Below are 23,037 nucleotides of genomic sequence, written 5' to 3' on the forward strand. Positions count from 1 at the left end.
CATGGGTTCTGCGTTCCTCCATGGGTTCTGCGTTCCTCCATGGGTTCTGTGTTCCTCCATGGGTTCTGTGTTCCTCCATGGGTTCTGTGTTCTGCCTTTGCTTCTCTCTCTGATTCCTTTAGTGATATTCAACAATGAGGACATGTAAGACAAGTTAGCCCTTTCTCCCAAGTGGCTCTTGGTCACAGCAAGAGAAACCAAACCAGGACAGTCTCCATCATTCTACTGCAATGTGGGCATGCTATGACCCCTTAACCTCTTCCCAGTGGCTAGGAACCAGGACTTGGATGGACAATGGGTACTCACATTCCAAGGCTATGTCAATGCTTTGGGTGTAAGTTGATAATTACAGTGTTGGAATAATCAAGTGCCTTGGGGAATAAACAAGACAGTGTATATGGAACATTTTACCACTACCCCTGGCTCATTGCCAGCTCTTTATAATTCCACAGAGAGCTCCGTTTTCTCATTTGTTTCTTGGCTATCCCTCACATATACCATGTCTTCCACTGAGTCTCGTCTTCAGATTCTCAAGTCCCAGGAAGAAGGGCTCTTCTATTATTTCCTGCGTGAGGAAAATCAGAATAGAATGGCAGGGTGGAAGAAGACAAATGGCATCTGTTCTTCCTGCTTCTGATACAGTGGGGGTTAGCATGTAGATACCCAGGTACCAGCCAGGTATAGGGCTGCCTTCATCTGGCACCACAGCCTCCCTGTGAGTGGAAACAGGGTCATGCAATGAGTACACTGCCCTTTCAGGAGCTGAGGGCTGGAGGGAGGAGTGTGTGAGTGGGGCGATGCTGTCCAAGGAGCCAGGCTGGTTCTGCTGGAAGTCTGACTATTTCCAGTTTAAATTCCTTCAGTGGCCAGGCTGGTTCTGCTGGAAGTCTATTTCCAGTTTAAATTCCTTCGGCTACCATGCCTAGAAAGGACATGTCTGCCACCTGCTGGCTACATGTAGAACAGCAGCAGCTGTCCCTCAGGCACCATGTAACCACAATTTGAGATTCTTTTTTTTCTTGCATACTTTATTTACACTTCAAATGTTTTCCCCTTTCCAGGTCTACCCTTCGGAAGCCCCCTGTCCCCTTTCCCCTCCCCCTGTTTCTATGAGGGTGCTCCCCCACCCATCCACCCACCCCCATCCTCCTGCCCCAGCATTCTCCTACACTGGGGCATTGAACCCCCGAAGGCCCGAGGGCCTCTCCTCCCACTGATGTCCAACAAGGCCATCTTCTGCCACATATGTGGCTGAAGCTATGGGTCACTCCATGTGTACTCTCGGCACACGTCACATAGGGCTTTTCTCTGCGGGCTCAGAAAAGATGTCTCTCCTGTCCTGCCCATACTCAAGGCTGGCAGCAGCCAGGCATGCCCATCCCAGTCAACTTGAGTTGAAAAGCCCAAGTGGTATCTACCTGAGTAGACAGGATGTAGACCACGGTCCCCACATGTTCAATGGCGGGGAGATGGGGCTAAGCAGAGAACCAGATCTGAGGTGTGGCCACTGGCCATACTAGGGGTGGGGTCATTCTCCAGGGACCCCCAGCCTTTCTTCTAGTACCCCTAACACTCCCATCTCCCCAAGTAACCCCTCCCCACCTCCAGTGAATATGTGTCCCTCCCTATCTTGTTCCCTATAAAAACAGGGCTGAACCACACGGTAATTAAACAGAGACACACTCCCAGGTAGTGTAGACCATTTCCCTTCTTTCTTTTTATCCCTTTCCTCCCGAGTTTCATTTTGTCACTATTCCAACCTAAAGAAAAGAAGAGGAGAGAGATGTCAGGTGCCCCCCTACACACACACCCTTCACTTTGTCACCCCACACTCGAGCTTACTCTCCCCAGTGTCCGTTGTCTGTTTCCTTGCCATTTCCAAATAGAGGGCAGATGCCACCCTAACCCAACTCTAAAGACACTGGGCTACAGAAGTGTAATGCCCCATCCACTCTCAGGAAATTTGACACTACCACATGACACTATCTAATGAATCTGTATTTAGATTCCCCTGTAACCTCAAGAATTCCCTAATCCAGGATCACATTCCTTCGCTCAGTGGTCCCATCACTTGAGCTAGAATAGCCAGCCCTCCATCCGTTTGCTCTGAGGGCACCATCATCTGAGTGGTGTCCAGATGGGGTGTCCTGTGGAGGTCCTGTGATCTGGAGAGCAGAGTGGGGATCTGCTCTACCCCGGAGGATGCATTTCTGTCAAGGATGCTATTTATTGATGCCACATCCTCACTGTGTTGCCTCCAGATGTGTCTTTTCACTTTCTCTGTAATGTGACATCTGCCCTGTGCCCAATACAGTTCCACAGAAAACCACAACCTGAGTGGGGAGTCATCATAGACAGTTCAGTACAAGCACAGAGACCTGCATTTGAGCCCTAGAAGCTGTGTACAAATGTGGCACATGGCGATCGATGTATTCTTAGAGTCTCAACATCTGGGAGTCAAGGATGGGACAATCTCTGGACCCTGTTGGCCGTCCATTCTAGCCGTATCCAGTTCCAAACCCACAAAAATCCCTGTCTCAAAAAAGAAAAAAGGGATGACATTGAAGGAATGATATAAAGAAGGAATGATATAAAGAAGTCTTTGGCTCCCACATGTGTGTTCACACAAGTGCATGAACACCTCATACACACATGTGCACACACACACATACATGTGTACACACATACACACAACCGATATAAAGAAGTCTTTGGCTCCCACATGTGTGTTCACACAAGTGCATGAACACCTCATACACACATGTGCACACACTCACATACATGTGTACACACATACACACAACCGTAGGAGAAATGAATGGAGATGATGAGGTGCTGTTCTGACAGGGCCTCTGTACTGAGACTTGGTCAAGAGCATCTAAGAGGGCTTCCAGGTTGAGGGAACCACCAATGCAGAGGCTCCAGATGGGAGGATCCTGGCTTGATCCTGTTCCCTGGAGGCAGGGAGGTGCATGGGAAGAGGGTTGCATGTGAGGGCAGGTGTTTGTAGTTTATTCCAGAAACACTGGGAAACCTCTGGAGAGCTTTAAGCATTTGCTCATTCCCAATCCACTTGGGCAGTCACCCCAAGACTCACTTAGACAAGAGCATAAATCCTAAGTGTTCCCCTCTGTGAATGGGGTTGTCATGGGAACATAACACAACCATGCCACTCATGATCTGGGAGCAACTGCTTAGTTAATACTGAGGCAGATCCCTGGGCCGCCATGTTCCAACAGGTGTGTGTGTGCATGCGTGCATGCGTGCGTGCGTGTGTGTGCATGCGTGCATGCGTGCGTGCATGTGTGTGCATGCGTGCATGCGTGTGTGTGTGTGTGTGTGTGTGTGTGTGTGTGTGTGTGTGTGTGTGTGTGAGGGACATGTGTCTGCAGAGAGGAAGGATCAAGATGCGTGCACAGGAGAAGGAGTACCTTCCAACAGGCTCTGCAGCAGATTTCCAGCATGCCTGTGTCTGGGGAATGGTGATTTCGGGCCGAGGGCATCCGGGGAAGGTGCTGGTGGCTCTGTCACACACTCACTGTGTCCTTTTGCTTTTCAGCTCTCACTGATGTCCTTCATTGCACCCCCAGACCCAGGTGAGTGTGCCCTCACCCCAAGCTGCCACCAGCCAAGGGGCCAGAGCATAGAAGCACTTATGGGACCTTGGGACTCTGCTGGTTTCAGGGCATCACAGAAACACTGCAGTTGTATAACACTCCACACAGCTTTGGGCATCACAGAAACACTGCAGCTGTGTAACACTCCACACAGCGTTGAGCTGACGGTCTCAGCTACCTTAGGGAGAAACTACAAATGTGGCTAAACACCCCGACTTCACAGAGAAAGAAACTGAGGCCCAGATGAGGGAAGCAACTGTTCCTCATCCACTCGTGATTGGAGAGAGAAAAAAATGTGACCGAACAAGGGGCCACCCTACTAACTCCATTTCCCCATAGGGAGGCCAAGATACTGGACAGGTAGCTCCACAATGAGCTACTCCAGTGTTAACCCCCTTCTCCCTGAGGATCACCACCTCCACTACTGTTGGGCTTGGGGTATCCAGGAGCCCCACAGGAAGTCTCAGGTCAATAACAAGGCACACATCACTGAGAGTCAGGGAGACCCGAGGTGGATGCTGTCTGCCATTGGCATGGTGCTAGGACTGTATTCAAAACTGGGCATGGTGGATGCATCTATAATCCTGACACTTGGGAAATGGAGGTGGGAGAATCAGAGACCCCAGTTTAGACTCCTGACATGCATGGAGTTCAGAGAGGAGCCAACACCAAGGTTGGAAGGGCATCATTTCTCCAGCCTCAAGAACATCTTGCTCAGACATCAGCAAATGGCTCTTGGACTTGGGAGGTCAGAAAGACAGTAAAACATAGCTGTAGATGTTATGGGGTGGCAAGGAGAGAGACGAAGGCATAGAAGGGTCAAAGAACCTCAGCTTCAAGTGTCCAGATGCATCATTATGTGTCAGAAAGGCGGCTCAGTGAATAAAGTGCTCGCTTTGAAACAAGAGGCATGGATCCAGAACCCATGCGAATGCTAGATGCACAGGGCAGCCACCTTGTCATTCTCACCTTGGAAGATGGGGACAGGGATCTCTGGGGCAGGTGGCTGGTGAGACTAGCTGTAGCAATGAGCTCTGGGTTTGATTGAGAGACCCTACCTCAATGAGCAAAGTGAAGAACAGTTAAGGGTGATTCTTGATATCACTCTGCCATCCACATGCATATGCACCCATGCACACACACATACACATACTCACAGACGTGTAAAAATGCATACACATATGTATCACACACACACACATGTACCACATACATACAGGCCATACACACACGTACCACACACACACAAATGTACCCCACACACACACAAATGTGCCACACACATACATGTACCATACACACACACATACCACACACACACACACTACACACATACATGCCACACACACACACACACACCACACAAATGTACCATACACGCACATGTACCATATATACCCACACACACACACATACTACACACACACACACACACACACACACACATGTACCATTCACACATGAAAAAGGAAAAAACTCAAGGAGTATCCTCACCACAAGGCGCTTGACCTCTGTCTGCCAGATGTTGTATATGATGTCTACAGGGAGTTTATGACATTCTAGAACTAGGCAATGAACTACTTGAACCAATGTGATTACCCTGTAGATAAAGAGAAGAGTGGATTCATTCAATGTGTCCATACATGAACAGATTACAAAGCATAGTGTCAGATTTGGCCCACAGATAGAAAGACTTTCCTAACACTAGACTATCTAAACTTTGAACAGGCCAATGGGCTTTTGAGAAAAAGGAATGAGCACCCGATACCAGAGGCATTTAAGATAAGGACTTAAGTTGGGAAACCAACTGAGGAAAGTGTGAGACTGGGCACGCCAAGACATCAACCCCAAGAAGACCACAGATAATGTCTGAGAGTCAGTGAGCAAAGGAATCAGGTTGACCCTGGCTAGGGCCTAGCTCCAGATGCTCTGTTGGCCTCTGGCTGTGGACCGAGAAAGTTAGAGTTAAGGCATATCCTTGTCTGGTTCCACTGCACATGGGGTTGTTCTTTGATGAAATTCATCAGCTCCATGCTCCCCTCAGACAGCAGCATGCTGAAGAGACGCCCCTCTCATGCCCTCAGGCAAACTGCTTCCTTGGTTGGTCTTACTGGTGCCAGTACATGGCAAGGGCCTTGCTGGAGCAGAAGGTGCCTGGTCCCCAGTCCCCAGTGTGTAGTAGAGGAGGTGGCCATCAAACAGCACAAGCTCTGCCCGTCTCCCCAAAGCAGGTGACACACAGCCGGCAGGCCTGCGGAAATGCATCTTCAAAGCTGGCTTGGCTCTGCCTGGCACCACAGGCTGTGCCCATCCATCAGCTGTCCTGCTGCCTGCCAGCAAGGCTCTCAGCTGTGGTTGCCTGCCAGCGGGGCTGGAAATGTCACAGGCAGGCCGACAGGGTTGGGGTTTGGGGAAGGCACCTCAGAGGAGCCAGCTGTGGCACGGTGATGGATGAAGCCACCTGGGATGACATTCCAGGGATTTTCATTCCATCCCACACATCTGGCAAGCTCCTTCAGCAGAGCAGCTGTGGAGTTCCCATAGCACCAACTGTGAGCTCTTTCCAAGAGGCCCTCACCATGGGCCACAGGAATCCTGGAGAGGGATGAAGGGCATGTGCTAGCTGAAGATTTCCTAAGCAGGTCGCTTCCTGAAAGCCAAAAGGCCAAAGGTTTTCTAACCTGAACCTTAAGATGCCAGGCTCATGAAAAGGCACAGGGGGCTTGGAGTTAGATGAACCCAGATTCGGATGCCGTTCTGCCTGGGCGTTTCGATCTGTAGAATACAAATGCTGATTGCCTTCACTGAGAAGGTTGAAGTATGTAGAATTTTGTTTACCCACAGTTTCATCTGACACACAGAAAATATTTAACATGCAATAACCCACTGTTAGAATTGTGTTAATTCAGAATACCCCTAACACTTTTCATGGTTATTTCTAGCTAGATTCTGGGAAAGGAGCAAGGCCATAGGATTCTTTTTATACTTCATGTAAAATGCTTCTGAGAGTCACACTCTGCCCAAGGTTCTCCCATTCTCAGCACCTCAGAGGAAGTCTCAAGCAATCTGAATTTACTTAAACCCAAAGCTGCCATTGTATGTGTGCATGAATGTTTGTGGACTCCAGAGGACAACCTCAGGCATAGTGCTTGTTTTTGAGTCTCTCTCTCTCTCTCTCTCTCTCTCTCTCTCTCTCTCTCTCTCTCTCTCTCTCTCTCTCCTTCTCTCTCTCTCTCTCTCTCTCTTTCTCTCTCTTTCTCTCTCTCTCTCTCTCTCTATTTTGTGTGTGCAAAACATATGTGCACATGACATTATATATATGCATGCAAATATATATATATATATGCATGTATGATGTATGGATGAGTTTATGCACACATGTTGCAGTGCTGGAGGTCAGAGGACAGTCTGGAGTTGGTCCTTGCCTACCCCTGTGCTTGAGGCACAGTAATATTCATTGCTACACTTGCCAAGCTACCTGATCTACAACTTTCTGAGGATTCTGAGAAGGGTCTCTCATAGGTCTAGAATTAACAGTGAGCAGAGCTGGCTGACCAGTGGGCCCCAGGGATCACACTGTCTCTGCATTTCCCAGCACTAGGATTATAAGTCTGTAACCCCAACACCTGCTTTTGAAAACATGGATTCTGGAGGCTGAATTTGGGTTCCATTCCTTTCAAGGAAAGCACTCTATCAACTATGTCTCTAAAGAAATGTTCTCCAGTCTGCCAGAGCAGGACCAGATTTCATGTCAGATGACAGTTCCTTTCTACAAAGAGAATAGTTAGAAGCTTTATAGACTTGTACAAAGATCATCAGTTGACTTTTTTTTTTTTTGAAAAGTACAAATCTCACCTACATTCTTCCTAAAGTCCCCGCTGATGCTGCTTCAAGCTGGGCCAATCAGAAGGCAAGGAGGCTTGGTCACAGGTAGAGTCAATCTGTCACACATGTCAACTATACATAGGGCTCTGTGCTGGACACTGTGGGAAGACACAACAGAAGCAGTCTCATTTTTAAGATTCCAGGAAACAAATCAGATAGATGCATTAAGGTCCAGAGCCAAACAAAGAGCTTCCAGCTAAGACATCCATACCCGGCAGTCAACAAGGCTAGTGAAGAATGCCCCAGTATCTTAACCCCCAACCCCATGACAACCCAGTGTCAATCAATCCCCATGTGTCTGTCATTGTTATTATAATACAGGACCCCAACTTGGAGATGTCCACCAATAACCATGTATTTAGATATTAATTCCTTGGGTGCAGTTTAATCTGCATTCTTCTGGTCTAGACCAGGTCTAGCTGATTTTGGCTGGATTTCCTTGCATCTTCAGTCAACTAGAGGCCAGTCTGGCATCTCATTTTCCTATTGACTGGCTTTCTCGTGTCTGAGGCTTCATCTGGGTACGCTGTTGACCCATGTGGCAAAATAGGCCAGACTATTTCCACAGGAGTCAGGAGGGCCCAGGAAAGTGGGCCAGAAGATCAGGGGAGAAAGAAGGAAAAAAGGAAGGAAGGAAGGAGTGAAGGAAGGAAGGAGGGAGGGAGGAGAAAAGGAAGGAATGAGAAAAAGAAGGCAGGAAGGAGGGAGGGAAGGAATGAGAAAAAGAAGGAATGAGGGAAGGAAGGAGGGAAGGAAGGAATGAGAAAAGGAAGGAATGAGAAAAGGAAGGAAGGAAAGAGAGAAGGAAGGAAGGAAGGAAGGAGAAAAGGAAGAAGGAGAGAGAACAACATGAGGTTTCAGGGTCAGCCTTAGAGCCAGTCTAAAAGTCAACAAAGCACCAAGAGGTAGGATATGAACCATCTCTGGCTAATATGAACTGGGAAGTCCTGCTGTGGGGCAGGAAAGATGCAGAAGGCTGGAGAATTGGGGCATCCATGCCATCAGATTGGCTCAAACCAAGTCAAGTATCCAGCACTGAAAGCAAGGACTCCAGGCTTCCATGTGACCACGCCCAACTTCTCTTCCCTGACGCCATTCTCAGTCTCCTCATCTTGCTTCCTCCTCGAGGCTATTCAGACTGGAGGCTCCTCTAGGACAAGACCATGTCCACTCTTGTTGGTCTAACTTTATAACACTCTGTGGTCCCCAGTGCCTTCTACCACCCGGTATAATACCCCATCCACTGTAGGTTTGCTGTATACCATTCATACGTACAGTGGGATGGAGTGTCAACATTACAAAAGAGGTAGGGGTCTGCCCACATGGAGAGGCCTTGGTAACATCCTTGTGCGGCTCCCCTGACTGAATGGCTTCTCCTTCCTTGGTGATCTGAAGCCTATGCTGAACCCACCTCTACCTGGGACCCTCACAAACTATAGGACTCAACGCATCTCCTCTATTTCATGCTTTTTAAATGTGTGAGTGGTAAGTGCACGTGTACAGATTTGTGTGTTCAGTTTTTATATATGTGGGTGGTGTGTGCATGTGTGTAGATTTGTGTGTGCATGCCTATGTGTTTATGACAAGTGCATGTATAAAGGTTTGTATGTTTCATGTGATTTTTTTTGTATGTGTGTGTGTGCAGGTACTTGTATGTACAAGCCTACACACATTTATGTGTGTGTGTTTGTATGTATATATACATGTAGAGGACTGCAGTTAATGGCAGGCATCGTTCTCAATCACTTGCCATATATTTTTTTTTAAATGGAGTCTTTCATTGGACATTAATCTCACCCATTCAGCAAGAGTAACTGGGAGCTGCAAGGATCTCCCATCTCCCACCCACCCCACAGAACACTGGAATTAAAGGCATGTGGCACCGTGTTCTTTTCACAGACAGATGCAGTAGATATCTGAACTCGGGTCTCAAGCATGTGCAGAAAGCACTTTGCTAACGGAGTGTCTTCCTAATCACAAAGCGGGGCTGTGGAGTGTAAATCCTTAGTAACAGTCACGATTAGCCAATCCGCCCTCCAATTGTGGGACTCTTGAGAGGGGTTCTATGAGTTCCCTGAGAGACTCTTATCTGTAAACACCTGTAAGAAAAACAAAGTAAGTCCAGCAGTGAAAACAGAGGTAAATCAGTGTTGCAATCAACAACCTGTCTCCTTCAAATGTCAGTTTGGAACCTTTCATGGCCAACTCAGAAAGACAGTTTTCTGTCACCTTCTCCTCTCTCCCTACTTTATTATATTTATGGAAGGAAACTATTGCTCCAGGAAGACTGCGGTCTTACCTTCAGCCTAGACCCTCATTCCTAGAAAGGTGGCCCCCTCTGGGAACATTTCATAGTGGAAAAAGCAGCCAATGAAAAATAATGAGCAAAGAGAGTCTTGACTTGACACTCCGATAACTGGGGTGAGACTTTGCCAGGGAACCAGGGTTGGTGTAGTCAAAAAAAGAAATAAAAAGGTAATTCTATTTTTAATGGGAAATATAAAACAGCCCTGGTGCAAAAGTTGATTTTTCAGAAGCCACAGATATAAAGACTACTACAGAATGTTGGGGAGATGCATGAGGCAGCGTGCCTGGTCATCAGGCTTGAATGGAGAGCTGTCCTCCAAGCCATCGCTGCCTCCTTGGACTGCCTTTCAAGTCCAGTGTCGGCATTCAGTCCTGCCTCATTATCATGTGTCTCTCTGGAGAGCGTCCTCCCAGCTCCCGGTGCCAACTTGCCATCCTCTCATCTGCTGGAAAAGGCAAGATGAACTCAACTTTCTCCCAGTTCCAAACTTCTCCCCGCCAGCCACAGAGCCTCCAGCATTTTCCAAGACTCTGAGTAACCAAGAGCTCGAGTTCAGACACACATACCTGCTTGTCTTAAAGTCCCGTGTAACTCAGCTCTCCGGCACTCTGTCTCCAAGGTCCAGGAGCAGTGTGAGGGCTGTATGCGGGTGTCTGCTAAGTGGCAGGCTAGACATTCAGTGGGGATGATTGTGTGTGTGTGTGTGTGTGTGTGTGTGTGTGTGTGTGACAGAAAGAACCTATTAAAGTGATCGAGCACTGTTGTTGAACAAGAAAGACGACATGGTGGTTACACTGAGACAAACAAGTGTAAATCTGGCTGTGAATTAGCCATGGGACCTTGGATGCCTGATATTCTTTCTGTGTCTCAGAGTCTACAATGTAAGGCCCAGTCAGCATAAGCATTCCAGATTATTCTGAGACAGGGTCTCATGTATCCCAGCCTGGCCTCACACTTTCCACAGCCAATGATGGCTTGGAAGCCTGCTTCCTTTCTTCCTTTACCTCGTAAAGCCTGAAGCCGTAGTGCTGATGGTCATCACGACAAGCTCTGTACTCATCGAGGAGACGCGCCTCCGGGAACACCTGTGACGGCTTACTTTCCCTCTGCGTATGTATGTGAGGAGAGAGTGTGTTGATTGGGTTCATCGAGGAAAGTTCACCATTTCCTGGCTTTAGACCTAGACTGTCTAAAATGAAACAGAGCGCTAAATGTCCACTCATCCCTCTAATTCTTCCTGACTGTGAATCTGATGAGATCAGTGCTCCAAGCTCTTCGTACCTTGAATTCCCCACCATGGGAGACTGTAATCCTAACCTGTGGTCCACAAATAAACCCTCCCTTCCTCAAGTGCTTCTGTTGGGGTATCTTTATTTCATAGCACATTGAAAAAAACTAAGACGTTGGGAATTACAGTGTCCCACCACAGACGGTCCATGCAGAACTAGGATCCATATATTAAGGCAAGCAATCTCCCAGCTGAGCTACATCCCTGGCCCTGCTTCCCTGATTTCATGAGTAGAAATAAGAAAGTCCCTGCAAATGTTTAGCACAGGCCTGGTAAAAGCTCAGTTAAGCTTGGCTGTTCAATGCTCTGGAGTGGCAACTGAGAGATGTTTGACCCAAGAGGAAAGGACAAGTCCCTAAGATGACTAAGGAAGTCTCATGGGGAAATCCTACATCACTCACAGTGACAGCACCAGGTGCTCTATCCCTGGTAGACCCTGGGTAGATATGTGAAGACTTGGAGGCCGCAGGATGCCTCCTGCTGTTCAGAGCAGAGAAACCTAAGGCATGGAGAATAAATAAGCATACCCAAGGTCACACACAGTGTAAAGTTGGGACTTGATCTCCTTCTCCATTTCTAGCATGGGCCACCATGCCAAACACCAGCCCTGCCTTGCTGGACCATAACATCTCCCAAATCAAACATCACCAGCCTGACTCGCCTATCTTCCTGTGTCGCTGGGAGAGCTGAAAAGATGTGTAATTCCTCCTTAAAGAAATTGAACTCTCTGGGCAGATGTCATATAGAACCTACAAGAACACAAATGCCAGCCCAGGCTACTATACCCAGCAAAACTCTCAATTACCTTAGATGGAGAAAACAAGATATTCCATGACAAAACAAAATTTACACAATATCTTTCCACAAATCCAGCCCTACAAAGGATAATAGATGGAAAACATCAACATAAGGAGCAAAACTACACCCTAAAAGAAGCAAGAAGGTAATCTTTCAACAAATCCACACAAACCTAATTCCACCTCTTACAACAAAAACAACAGGAAATATCAATTACTTTTTCTTAATATCTTAATGTGAAAATTAATATTACCAACATATCCTAATTGATTGAAATCCAAAAATATGATGAATTAGAAATTTATTGACAACATCCAGTGGTCTCTCTAATTTGGTAATTGGAGAAATAGGTCCAATATTGTACAATCTATATACACTTTCAGCTTGTGTGTTCATGACAATGTCTTGTACAACATAATGGTCTTGAGATCTTGCTTCTCCTATCTCAGCCTCTCTATTAGTAGTATTGTTTATTTCATGTTTTTACACTATACTATGATTTTCAGAACAGCTTACATATTTTAAAAGTATTTATATACCCAAAAGAAATGTAGACAACTACATTGGGAGGGGGTTTGTAAGAGAACAACAGAGTAAGACTGAATGCTTTGCTTGACGTTTGTAACTCTTGTAACAAGTTACCACAGAAAGAGCCAAGGTTTTAAGCTCTACTAAATATAAAACAAACAAACAAACAAACAAAAACACTTCATATATTTATGTTCATTTAAGAAAATATTAGTAGTGATGTATTATTTTGAAATATACAGTTAATACGTTTGGAGTTATTTAAAATTTATATTGAGAAAAATGTATGTATTTTCAGGATTGCCATAGAGAAGCATCTACATAATACTGTTAAATTGATTGTTGTTTTATATCAAACAACTTTTATAACACTCACTTTTATTATTGTAGTATTTTATAACTTTTAAAGAATATGACAAAAAAAGATATTGTAGGTATTGAAGGGGGGTCTCTGGGAAGAGGTGGGGTACAAAAGGAAAACAAGAATGTGATTTAATTCTATTTACTTAAAATATGTCTTTAAACGATAACAAATTCAGATAAATTGAAATCATGTAACTTTTCTCATTATAATGCAATAAAACTTTTTTAAAAAAGAAAGAAATTGAGCTCCTAGGGAAGAGGTGGTCCCCTCCCTGAACCAAGGATGCTTTCCTTAGGTCTGATGACTAGGGTGTCTCCTGTCCTGTTCCTGCCCCTGCAGATTGGACCCCGGATGACTATTACTACAGCTACGAGCACTCAAGCCCAGACGAGGACCCCAGTGTCACGCAGACCTCCCCCGAGAACCCAGACTGGTACTACGAAGATGATGGTGGGTGCCAATCCGGAGGGAGGGACCGTGGCTAGACTTACGTGTGTCCATGTGCAAGGGCATTTCTTTCCCCTCTCTGGCTGCATGGTAAAATAGGTATTAAAGAGCATCATAGACTGGATCTACCCCCATTGAGTCCTACACTATGAGAACAGGGAAGAAAGCATCTCCCTACCTCTAGTACTACGTGAAGTAAGGGAGGCCAAGAGAACAGCGGCCTAGACCAAGGTCATGCAGCAAGACATCGCGTCATCATCTGGCTCCTGACACTGCAAAGAGATCTCAAGTTCAACATCAGTTCTGTGTCTTTGATCGCAAGCTGTGTCCTAACAGAGCAAAATAACTTAACTTAGCTTCCAGAACTTACATCCCAGCATTGACACATCCGGCTTTCCACCTTTGTCCTTTTTCTTTCTCTTTTTGCTTCTTATAATCTCCATGTGTGCATGCTGAATCATGCATGTGAATATGTAAGTCTGTGTGTATGTTGGAGGGGTGTGTATGTTTCGATGCTTGTGTTCCTGTGTGCATATAAAGTCCAGCAGGTGACCTCTGATGTCCTACTTCAGGACATCTACCTCAGTTTTCGAGATAGGACCTCTCACAGGCCAGGGCTTACCCTGATTAAACTGCACCAACTGATCAATGAGCCCCCAGTTCTGCCTGTTTCTACCTCCTGGGTGCTGGGATTATAAATATTTGCTACCATTCCTAGCTTCTTATTCAGAATCTTTTCACAGTTGTTAGTGTGGTTGTATGAATGTTTATGTGTGTTTGTATGTTTTATGTGTTTGTGTGAGTGTGATTGGGTGTATGTATATATGTATATCTGTGTATTTGTGAGTACAGTTGTGTGCATATATACGTGTATATGTGTGAGTGTACTTGTATGTATACATACATGTATATGTGAATGTGGTTGTGTGCATAGGTGAGTGTGTCTGTGTGTGTTTTTGTATATATGTGAAGTAGTTGTGTGTTTGTGTGCTTTTATGTGTGTTTGTGTATGTGCATGTATATGTAGTCACACACTTAGTTTTGGTTTATGGCTCCTTAGACTGGCCAACAGGACAGAAAAGGAAAATAAGAAGTTAGATCCAGGCAAAGCCAGGAGAAGGCATAGAAAGAAAGCACTTAGCTGCTGGTATAAAAGGCTGTGTTACTGCAAAGTGGCCTGGAAGGCAGGGCCAAGATACAGGGCACAGGGGGAACATCAGAAGAGACCATCAAAACAGGAGCCAGGCCCCGGGATCCTACTTCCCGAACCAAAGAACAATGAGTGTGAGCGCAGGACAAAGAATTCCCCAAGGGAGGATCCATTCAGACGACCATGAAAAAGCCAAAGGCACAGATGAAATATGACAAAATCTAACTGAACAAGGAGTTGAAGAAAGACGAAGGCCACTGGGTCATTTCCTCTGAGCTGTCAATTCTCTGTCACCCTCTTGCCTTTGCTCTTCCTTCCTGGTGTTCAGAAAGCATGTGTTTCATGAGGGGTGGGTTAGCTTTGCACACTTCTGACTGACCTCCACCCCGGGGCACTGGAAGTAGGGGAGGTCTTCAGGCTTGTGAAATGCCTTCAGCATCAGAGCCAGACCCCAATGTACTCCGGCGAGGTGGGAGGGGAAAACACTCATAAGGGGGAGGGGACTTCCTCAGTGAGAAAGCCAGGTCCAAAGCGGGGCTGAGGGACACAGTCACAATTGTGTCTGCCTGCCTCCCCTCTTACTTGCCTGCATTCCTCTCCCCGGCATGTGACTACAGTTGCCCTTGATCTCGAAGGATGATACAGTTTCTGCCTTTGTCCAAGCAACAGTTCTATTGTTGATCTCCGGTTTGGGGCAGGAGGCCGATGCTAGGTGAGAAGTGGGTCTTCTCTTTGGATTCCCCCTCTCTGACCTTGGCTTCTGTCTTTGTGTCTTAGATCCATGCCAGTCCAACCCCTGTGAACACGGCGGGGACTGTATCATCAGAGGAGATGCCTTCAGTTGCAACTGCCCAGCCCCCTTCTCGGGGAGCCGGTGTCAGACTGGTGAGCACACAGCTTTGCATCGTTCATTCCTTGGGGTTAACTGTGACCCCCCTCCTGCCTCCATGCAAAGGTGATGTGAAAGCCCTGGGTGATCCTGGGGCAAAGGTTATAATTGCACAGGCTATGATCATGCGTGGTGGCATCAGGCTCTGTGTGGTCACAGATGGCATCTGTGTGTATCCTGCCCCCAACACTATGACACGGGGCTCATGGGTTCCATTCTGCAGAGAAGAATATTGAGGCCAAGAGAGGGTGAGAAACTGGGAAATTTGCTTTTACCCTAACTTCAGCAGAGGAAATGTGATCCTCAAATGGGATGACAGGAATATCCCGGGGCGCAAAGGCCCAGTTTGAGAACAGGGTGCACAGGAGCTGCAGACCTGCTCCTGACCACACAGCTGGTCAGGATATACGCAGAGCAGCCAGCCTGGCTCCTGGGCTCTTTCTCCCACTACCCTTCTCAGGTCTGCATTTAGAACTCCTGTAGGGTTGTATAATAGTGAGAATAGTGACATGGGTGAGGAACTGGGTTTTGTCCAATTGAGGGTCGTCTCCTGTGGTAAAAGAAGGAGAAAAGATAGCGATAAGGGCAGAGAGCTTCATTGTGGCCTCTGACCTGGTGCCCCTCTCATTCCTTCCATTCCTTCCATTTTGACCCTTAGGGTCCTTCAGGAAATGGTTGAGATCATTGGGAACACAGCCGAGAACACCAGATCATTGAGATCGGAGAGAACATGGCCTTTGGTTCGCCCCTCTCCTCACACCTGGCCAAAACCGGAATATCAAATATATGCAATAAGGGGCAGAAATCACAACTGCCTGTTGAAGGTGTAAACACGGAGGTGTGAACACGGAGGTGTGAACAACAGCTATCTTAGTGTATGTTAGGATGGAAAAAAATCAGCCAAGACCTAAAGTTAAGTGGGAATCCCTGTCCTGGAGCAGCTTGGTGTTCCAGGACTACGGACAAAGCCACAGATTCCGTCGACTTGCCCCGCCTCCAAAATTAAGCTAATTAATTAATTAAGCAGGTGTCCCTCTAAGTCAAATGTGCCCCCAGTCATGTCCCACCCCCATTTTCCACTTCCCTGTGTATTTCATACAGCACAAAACAAGTGCAAGGACAACCCATGTGTCCACGGCGATTGCCTCATTACCCAGAAGTCTCCCTACTACCGCTGTGCCTGCAAATACCCTTACACTGGACCAGACTGCTCCAAAGGTGCGTGGCAGATGCTCTTCTGTGCACAATGTTTTCTCTGCTCTAACTTGTGCCTATGGCGTCGGCATCTTACTGTGCAGATGTGGGAAGAAGTGTGTCTGAAGTTTTTGTGGCATCCAACACAGCCTTCTTAATTAGGATTCTTAGAAAAGGGATCCTCCTTGGGGAAACTCAGGGAGAATTCACTAATCTGTACACACACATACACACACACACACACACACACACACACACACACGCACACGCACGCACATGCACACACACGCACACACATGAGCGCACACACACACATGCATGCACACACACACACACACACACACACACACACACACACACACGGCTTGGAAGTTAATTCCTCCAGGAAGCAGGCACTGATCTATTCCTGAGATGGGTTGCATGGTGGACTTACACACTGAGGCACTGCTATGAATAGGTACACCATCCCAAGAGATTTACTCTTGTCTATGAGACAAAGAAATTCATAAATGAAGAACCTAGATTCATAGGCTAACTCACCCATGGCCACATAGCTCTCAAGGGCCACAGGCGAGTCTCTACCTAGATCAGACTCTCTGAAAGCTTCCCGATCAGTCTGTAAGGACTCTGTGACCCATTTGGGAGAGAGGGGTTGTTTGACATTAGCCAGGGTGTCAATGATCTGTCTGTGTTCTATGGTGTCCCATGATTCAGGAGAGGATGACTCCAGAAAAGTACCACCACTAGGCGTGTTACACCTCCTCCTAGCATGCCCTCTGGGTCCCACTTTCTGTTCTCACAGTGCTTCCAGCGTGCAGACCAAATCCCTGCCAGAATGGTGGTGTCTGTTCCCGACACAGACGGAGGTCCAGGTTTAGCTGTGCCTGTCCAGACCAGTATAAGGGGAGATTCTGCGAAATAGGTATGGGTCTTCACTACTACCACACCTTCAAAGACTCTGAGACAAGTGAGAACTCCAGTGCCTTTTCTGTTCAAGTGTCTCCTACACACGTGGCCCAGAGTCTCCCAAGCTTTATTCCTCCCCAGTCTTCCCACCACAGAGCACAGAGCCCCTTCCAAGCAAGTGATGATCTAGGGTGTGGTGTAGCAAATCAACCCTCCACCCAGACCACACCAGGGCCCCATCCCACCTCCCCTAGTCGGTCTATAAGCACCCACCTTCTCAAACTGGAGGATTTCATATTTTTAATTCTGGTTGAATGTGGAACATTCTGGAGCTTTGTGATAAGACCTAGAGATAACACATGATCAGACCCAGTCCTGTGACACATCTGATATTCCCACAAACCCTAATTTCGGGCAATGAGTCCATGACTGACCGTTCTCATAGGCGACCTGCTCTCTCCGAGGTCCGGACGACTGTTACACTGGTGACGGCTATTCTTACAGAGGCAAAGTGAGTAAGACAGTGAGCCAGAACCCATGCCTTTACTGGAACTCCCACCTCCTCTTGCAGGAGAATTACAACATGTTTATGGAGGATGCAGAGACCCACGGGATCGCAGATCACAACTTCTGCAGGTATGAATTACTGCCTCCTGTAGGTCCCATCTTGGTTGCTTGACTTTAAAACTGATTGCAAGTCAGCAGCCTTCTTTCTGAACAGAGAATCATCCTACTTGGAATGACAAAACAACAAGAACTCCCCTAGTCTCCGGACCTTGTGCACATTGAAGTTCTTCTCTTACTAATGCTACACGCGTTGTGTGGGTGGGCCAGTGATGGTGGGGGAGTTCATCGTCACAGAGTATTGCAAATACTAAGGAAGGGTAAAAAGAGAAAAATGAGGCAAAAAAAAAAAAAAAAAGACAACCTCAAACCAAGAACTGACCCATTGCCTTCCACATGAATTCTGGGATTCTGTGGCAGAAGTAGTCGCATGGACCCCCTTGCCATCAAGAGAGAGGCTGGAGAACAAACGGTCTAGATTTCCCTAGCCTTCTGTCTCCAGACAACACTTCTGGCTTCCTTGATCTGCCTTTAGTCTAGTCAAGGTCAATGACTTGGGTTTTTGTACAGAAAGTATGGGTGTTCTGCTTGCATTTGCACTGGCCCCGCAAGCACACAGCACCCCACCTCTGTTTTCTCAGTGCTCATTGGGAGCTGCCTTCTCATGGAGCTATCTTCATGGAGAAAGTCTTTGACTACTTCCCAAAGGATTCTCATGCCTGAGACTGAGAGGTTGGGGCCAGCTCTCACCATGTCTGTCTGCCTGTCTGTAACACACTCCTAAAACACACTGAGTGGGGATCTTCAGTAGAAACCCCACTTCTCCCACGTTTCATGTCTCCCATGGTCCAGCACACTGGTTGGAAACTACTTTGTGGTCCTCAGGTTTCTCCTCCTGACATTGAGATTTTGCCCAAAATCTGTGAGCATGCTGGTATGACAAGGTCTGCTAATCTGTTGGAGGATTACAGTAAAGAATGGTTCCGGGACATGTGGGGACTGCATAGCCTCTGACTCGGGGTGCTTCTGTGATGCTAAGGCCCCACAGCCTTGATGGTAACTTAAATTTTGTATTTTAGAAACCCAGATGGAGACCACAAACCTTGGTGTTACGTCAAAGTGAACAGTGAGAAGGTGAAATGGGAGTACTGTGATGTCACAGTCTGTCCAGTGCCTGGTGAGTCTCTGCCACCTGCAGGGCCTGGAGAGGAGATGGGCAGTCCTGGTGGGAGTTCTGGTGCTTGACCACTCCCACCCTACACATCCCTTGACCCTCACTTTACAAACATATCACTCTTCCTAGTCTTCTGTAGCCCTCAGGACAATGAGCTAGCCTCGACACTTCTATCATCCCAGGTTAGATCTAAAACTTTCTTTTCGAACCCCAGGTCATACACTGTGTGTGTCAGGTAGACAATGATCATCACTGGCTGTCAGTCATTGGCTGTGTCAGGTGGACAATGACCATCATATGCTGTTGATCACTTACTGTGTCATGTGGACAATGATATCACTGGCTGTTGGTCACTGGCTGTGTTAGGTGGACAATGACCATCATATGCTGTTGATCACTTACTGTGTCATGTGGACAATGACCATCACTGGCTGGGTCCTTGTGGTATCTTAGGATGAGCTATGGTCTGAAGTCCAGCTTCTCATTTTTTCTGACAATCTTCACAGGGACACCTCTCCACCCACATCTGAAAGAATGTACCCATCTATCTGACCAAAGGGATTCTCTCTGTGTTTCACACATGCAGCACTATTCTATGGGTACCTCTCTGTAATGCCCCATCTCATATCTGCTTTTGCTTGTTTTTAACCATTCTTTGAGAACTGACCCAAGCATTCCTTTCTCTGACAAGCCCTCTTGAGCTCTTGAATTGCGTGTTATATCTCCCTCTGCACAACCTCAAGAAACAGAACAAGGTTGCAGCCATCTAACCCTTGCACTCTTTGCTTGCCACAAATTTCTGGGTGAACCGCACTACCTCCACTATTCTACTAAAAAAAAAAAAAAAAAAAAAAAAAAAAGCCTGAAAACACGCATTGAGGATGACATAATATGCATGTCCATGATTGATTTGTGCATTGTGTTTATACACCCTAGGAGTAATGCACTTCAAAATATGGAGATAAAAGCTACATCTTTCACATCATTTCTGTGAACTTGCTTTCTGTTACCTAAGTCATTTAGCAGGTCTCCATCACTCACCAGAGGACATATAGAAGGTGTGCAGTCTCTTGGCTCTGGGCATTTGGTCAACTCGTGGTCAGAGTTATGACTCCCGCTATGTCCTCCAAAGGAACAGCTTTTATTATTTATCTTCATGTGCCCTACAGACACTCCAGTGGAAAGCCTTCTGGAGCCTGTGATAGAGCTGCCAGGGTTCGATTCCTGCGGGAAGACGGAGATGGCTGAACGCACAGTCAAACGTATCTACGGGGGCTTTAAGAGCACAGCAGGCAAGCACCCGTGGCAGGTGTCCCTGCAGACCTCACTGACGCTGACCACCTCCATGCCCCAAGGCCACTTCTGTGGGGGTGCCCTGATCCACCCCTGCTGGGTGCTCACTGCAGCCCACTGTACCGAGTAGGTATCCATGCGGAAGGGAGAACACGTGACTGGGGTGCAAACAGGTTCTCTCCCCTCCAAGTGATACCTCAGAAGTGTTGGCAGGACTGGGGCTAAATGCCCAGAGGGGAAAGAGCAGAGCTGTAGATGAGAGTGAATATAACTACCATGGCTTACCACAGCTGTCCCACGAAGTTTACCATAGATAGCTAACTACCAAGACACTGGGTAGGGCGGGGCTTGTGTGGTTTGTAAATTGTGATAGCCCTGATGCCTTCACTACCGAGGTCTTTCCATGTAGCAAGTATTTAGTATGTATGTTGAAGGAAATATAGTTATTCCCTTTTTTATAAGAGACTTGGGTTTTAGGAAAGTTTAATGTCTTAACTAAAGGCTCATGGAAAGAATGCCAGTGAGTGAGACTAGCTGTCTTCTTGACTCTGTCTTCTTCCTGAGTCTCTAGAGTCAACCCTGAATGGGCAGAATGGCCATTCTCCTCAGTGGACCTCCGGATCAGGCATTCTCTATTTCCATTTTTAGGTTCTGGACGGTTTTGACCTGTTTGATTGTGTTTTCTTGTAGTTCTTTAAAGGATTTTTGTGTTTCCTCTTTAAGAGCTTCTAGCTCTTTACCTGTGTTCTCCTGTATTTCTTTGAGCGTGCTATTTATGTCTTTCTTAAGGTCCTGTATCATCATCATGATAAGTGATTTTAGATCTGAATCTTGCTTTTCCAGTGTGATGGTGTGTCCAGGACTTGCTATGGTGGGAGAATTGGATTTTGATGATACCAAGTAACCTTGATTTGTATTGTTTATTTTCTTACACTTGTCCCCCACCGTCTGGTTAACTCTAGTGCTACCTGCTCTTGCTAAGTCTGACTGGAGCCTGTCCTTCCTGCGATCCTGGTCAGAACTCCTCAGAGTCAAGCTGTCTCTGTGATCCTGTGATTCTGGGATCCTGGGATCCTGGGCTTGTTAGATCACCTGGGAGTGGGGCTTTCTCAGTGTGTGGTGGGACTGTATACAGAGCTGGCACCCAAGGTCTGCTCTGGACCCCAGCCAGACAGATCAGAAGGAACCTGAGTCACTGGGCTGGTGGAGTTCCTGTGTGCCTGGTCCCACTGGTCCCAGTTACTCCCAGTGTTGGGACAGATGTTGGTTCCTGCTCACCTCTGATCCTGGGTGTGTCAGAGCCCTTTGGAGTGGAGCTTCCTCTGGGTATTGTGGGACTGGCTGCAGAGCTTGTGTCCAAGGTCTGCTCTGGACCCCAGCCCAGACAGACCGGAAGGGAGGGTCAGGCATTCTCATCTGCACCTCCGGTGACTTCTGAGAGCTGAGAAATCATCACCTCTCTCAGATTCTCTAAGTTCATGGTCAGGGCTGGTCTCATGAGCCCTGGCTTGAGAGGCAGCCTGCATAACTTCTGGTCTACTCTATCCTCTGGGATTCTAGTGTGGTCCCCAAGTTCTCTTGGGGTTAGACGCATGAACCTTAGTCCCTACCCATGAATTACAGCAGACTTGCTCTAAAAGTTACAGCAGCTGACTTTTAGCCAAACCCAGAGAGAAAAGAGCTCTCCTGGGAAGAGTGAGTGTATGCCTGCACTCTCCATCTACTGATGAAGAAGTTCCCTTGCATTGTCTTATCTGGAACCCAAACAGAGTTTTGTAAGAGAGCAAAGAACTGCAGCTAAGGATACTGAAGCCGAAGGCCAGGCACTTTACCAAGGTCACATGGCTTCCTAAATTGCATAGTTCCTTCCTCTGTCATCCCGGGGCAATCTCCTGAGCATCTTATTTTACTTCGTAGCATAAACACCAAGCATCTAAAAGTTGTACTAGGAGACCAGGACCTGAAGAAGACAGAATCCCATGAACAGACCTTCAGGGTGGAAAAGATACTGAAGTACAGTCAGTATAATGAAAGAGATGAGATTCCCCACAATGACATTGGCAAGTATCCCCTGGTCTCCTCTGGGTCTTACCCTGGGTGGATTTCTCCACAGATAGGAATCTGGGGTTTGATTATAGAAAGTTCCCTGGAAAAGTTCACTTATATCCCTTGGGGATCCTACAATATAGATAATTTATTTCAAAGCTTGTTATGTCTTGGGAGTGTATGATAGCATTGTTGATAATTGGGTAAAACTTTTCAATTGAGAGGAAGAAATGTGGAGAATATTATATCATGGAAAGCACTCAGCCTTGAATCCCAGCTCTCCGGCTTAATAGCTAGGATTCAGGACATCTTCCTGACCCTTAGTTTTCTGTTCTGTAAAATGGGGATGCTGTTACACAGCTTCCAGCTGACTATGTGTTGTGACACAATGGGTATGTGCACTTGTGTGGCACCTACTAGGTGCTTGGGTGCAGAGGCAGTATGCTGTTTTCAGCTGTTGGATGCTCAGGTCTGTGGTGCTGTGCCCTGACTCAGCCACATTATGGGTCTCTTCCTCCTCCTCCTCCTCCTCCTCCTCTTCCTTCTCCTCCTCTTCCTCCTCCTCCTCCTCCTCCTCCTCGCCTCC

At 47.0% G+C, this 23,037-nt stretch overlaps 1 protein-coding gene across 1 annotated transcript in view; it reads left to right on the forward strand.

Moving 5' to 3' along the window:
* The window catches only part of Habp2 (hyaluronan binding protein 2), a 35,709-nt gene that overhangs the window by 8,546 nt on the left and 4,126 nt on the right, over nucleotides 1-23,037 (forward strand). Inside the window, exons 2-10 of the mRNA XM_031385011.1 lie at nucleotides 3,560-3,596; nucleotides 13,128-13,238; nucleotides 15,163-15,270; nucleotides 16,376-16,492; nucleotides 17,271-17,390; nucleotides 17,839-18,010; nucleotides 19,018-19,115; nucleotides 20,282-20,531; nucleotides 22,323-22,465. Coding sequence (XP_031240871.1) covers nucleotides 3,560-3,596; nucleotides 13,128-13,238; nucleotides 15,163-15,270; nucleotides 16,376-16,492; nucleotides 17,271-17,390; nucleotides 17,839-18,010; nucleotides 19,018-19,115; nucleotides 20,282-20,531; nucleotides 22,323-22,465 — 1,156 coding nt within the window. The remainder of the gene's footprint in view (nucleotides 1-3,559; nucleotides 3,597-13,127; nucleotides 13,239-15,162; nucleotides 15,271-16,375; nucleotides 16,493-17,270; nucleotides 17,391-17,838; nucleotides 18,011-19,017; nucleotides 19,116-20,281; nucleotides 20,532-22,322; nucleotides 22,466-23,037) is intronic.

This window comes from Mastomys coucha, unplaced genomic scaffold, assembly GCF_008632895.1.
Source record: "Mastomys coucha isolate ucsf_1 unplaced genomic scaffold, UCSF_Mcou_1 pScaffold21, whole genome shotgun sequence".
Classification (NCBI taxonomy): domain Eukaryota; kingdom Metazoa; phylum Chordata; class Mammalia; order Rodentia; family Muridae; genus Mastomys; species Mastomys coucha.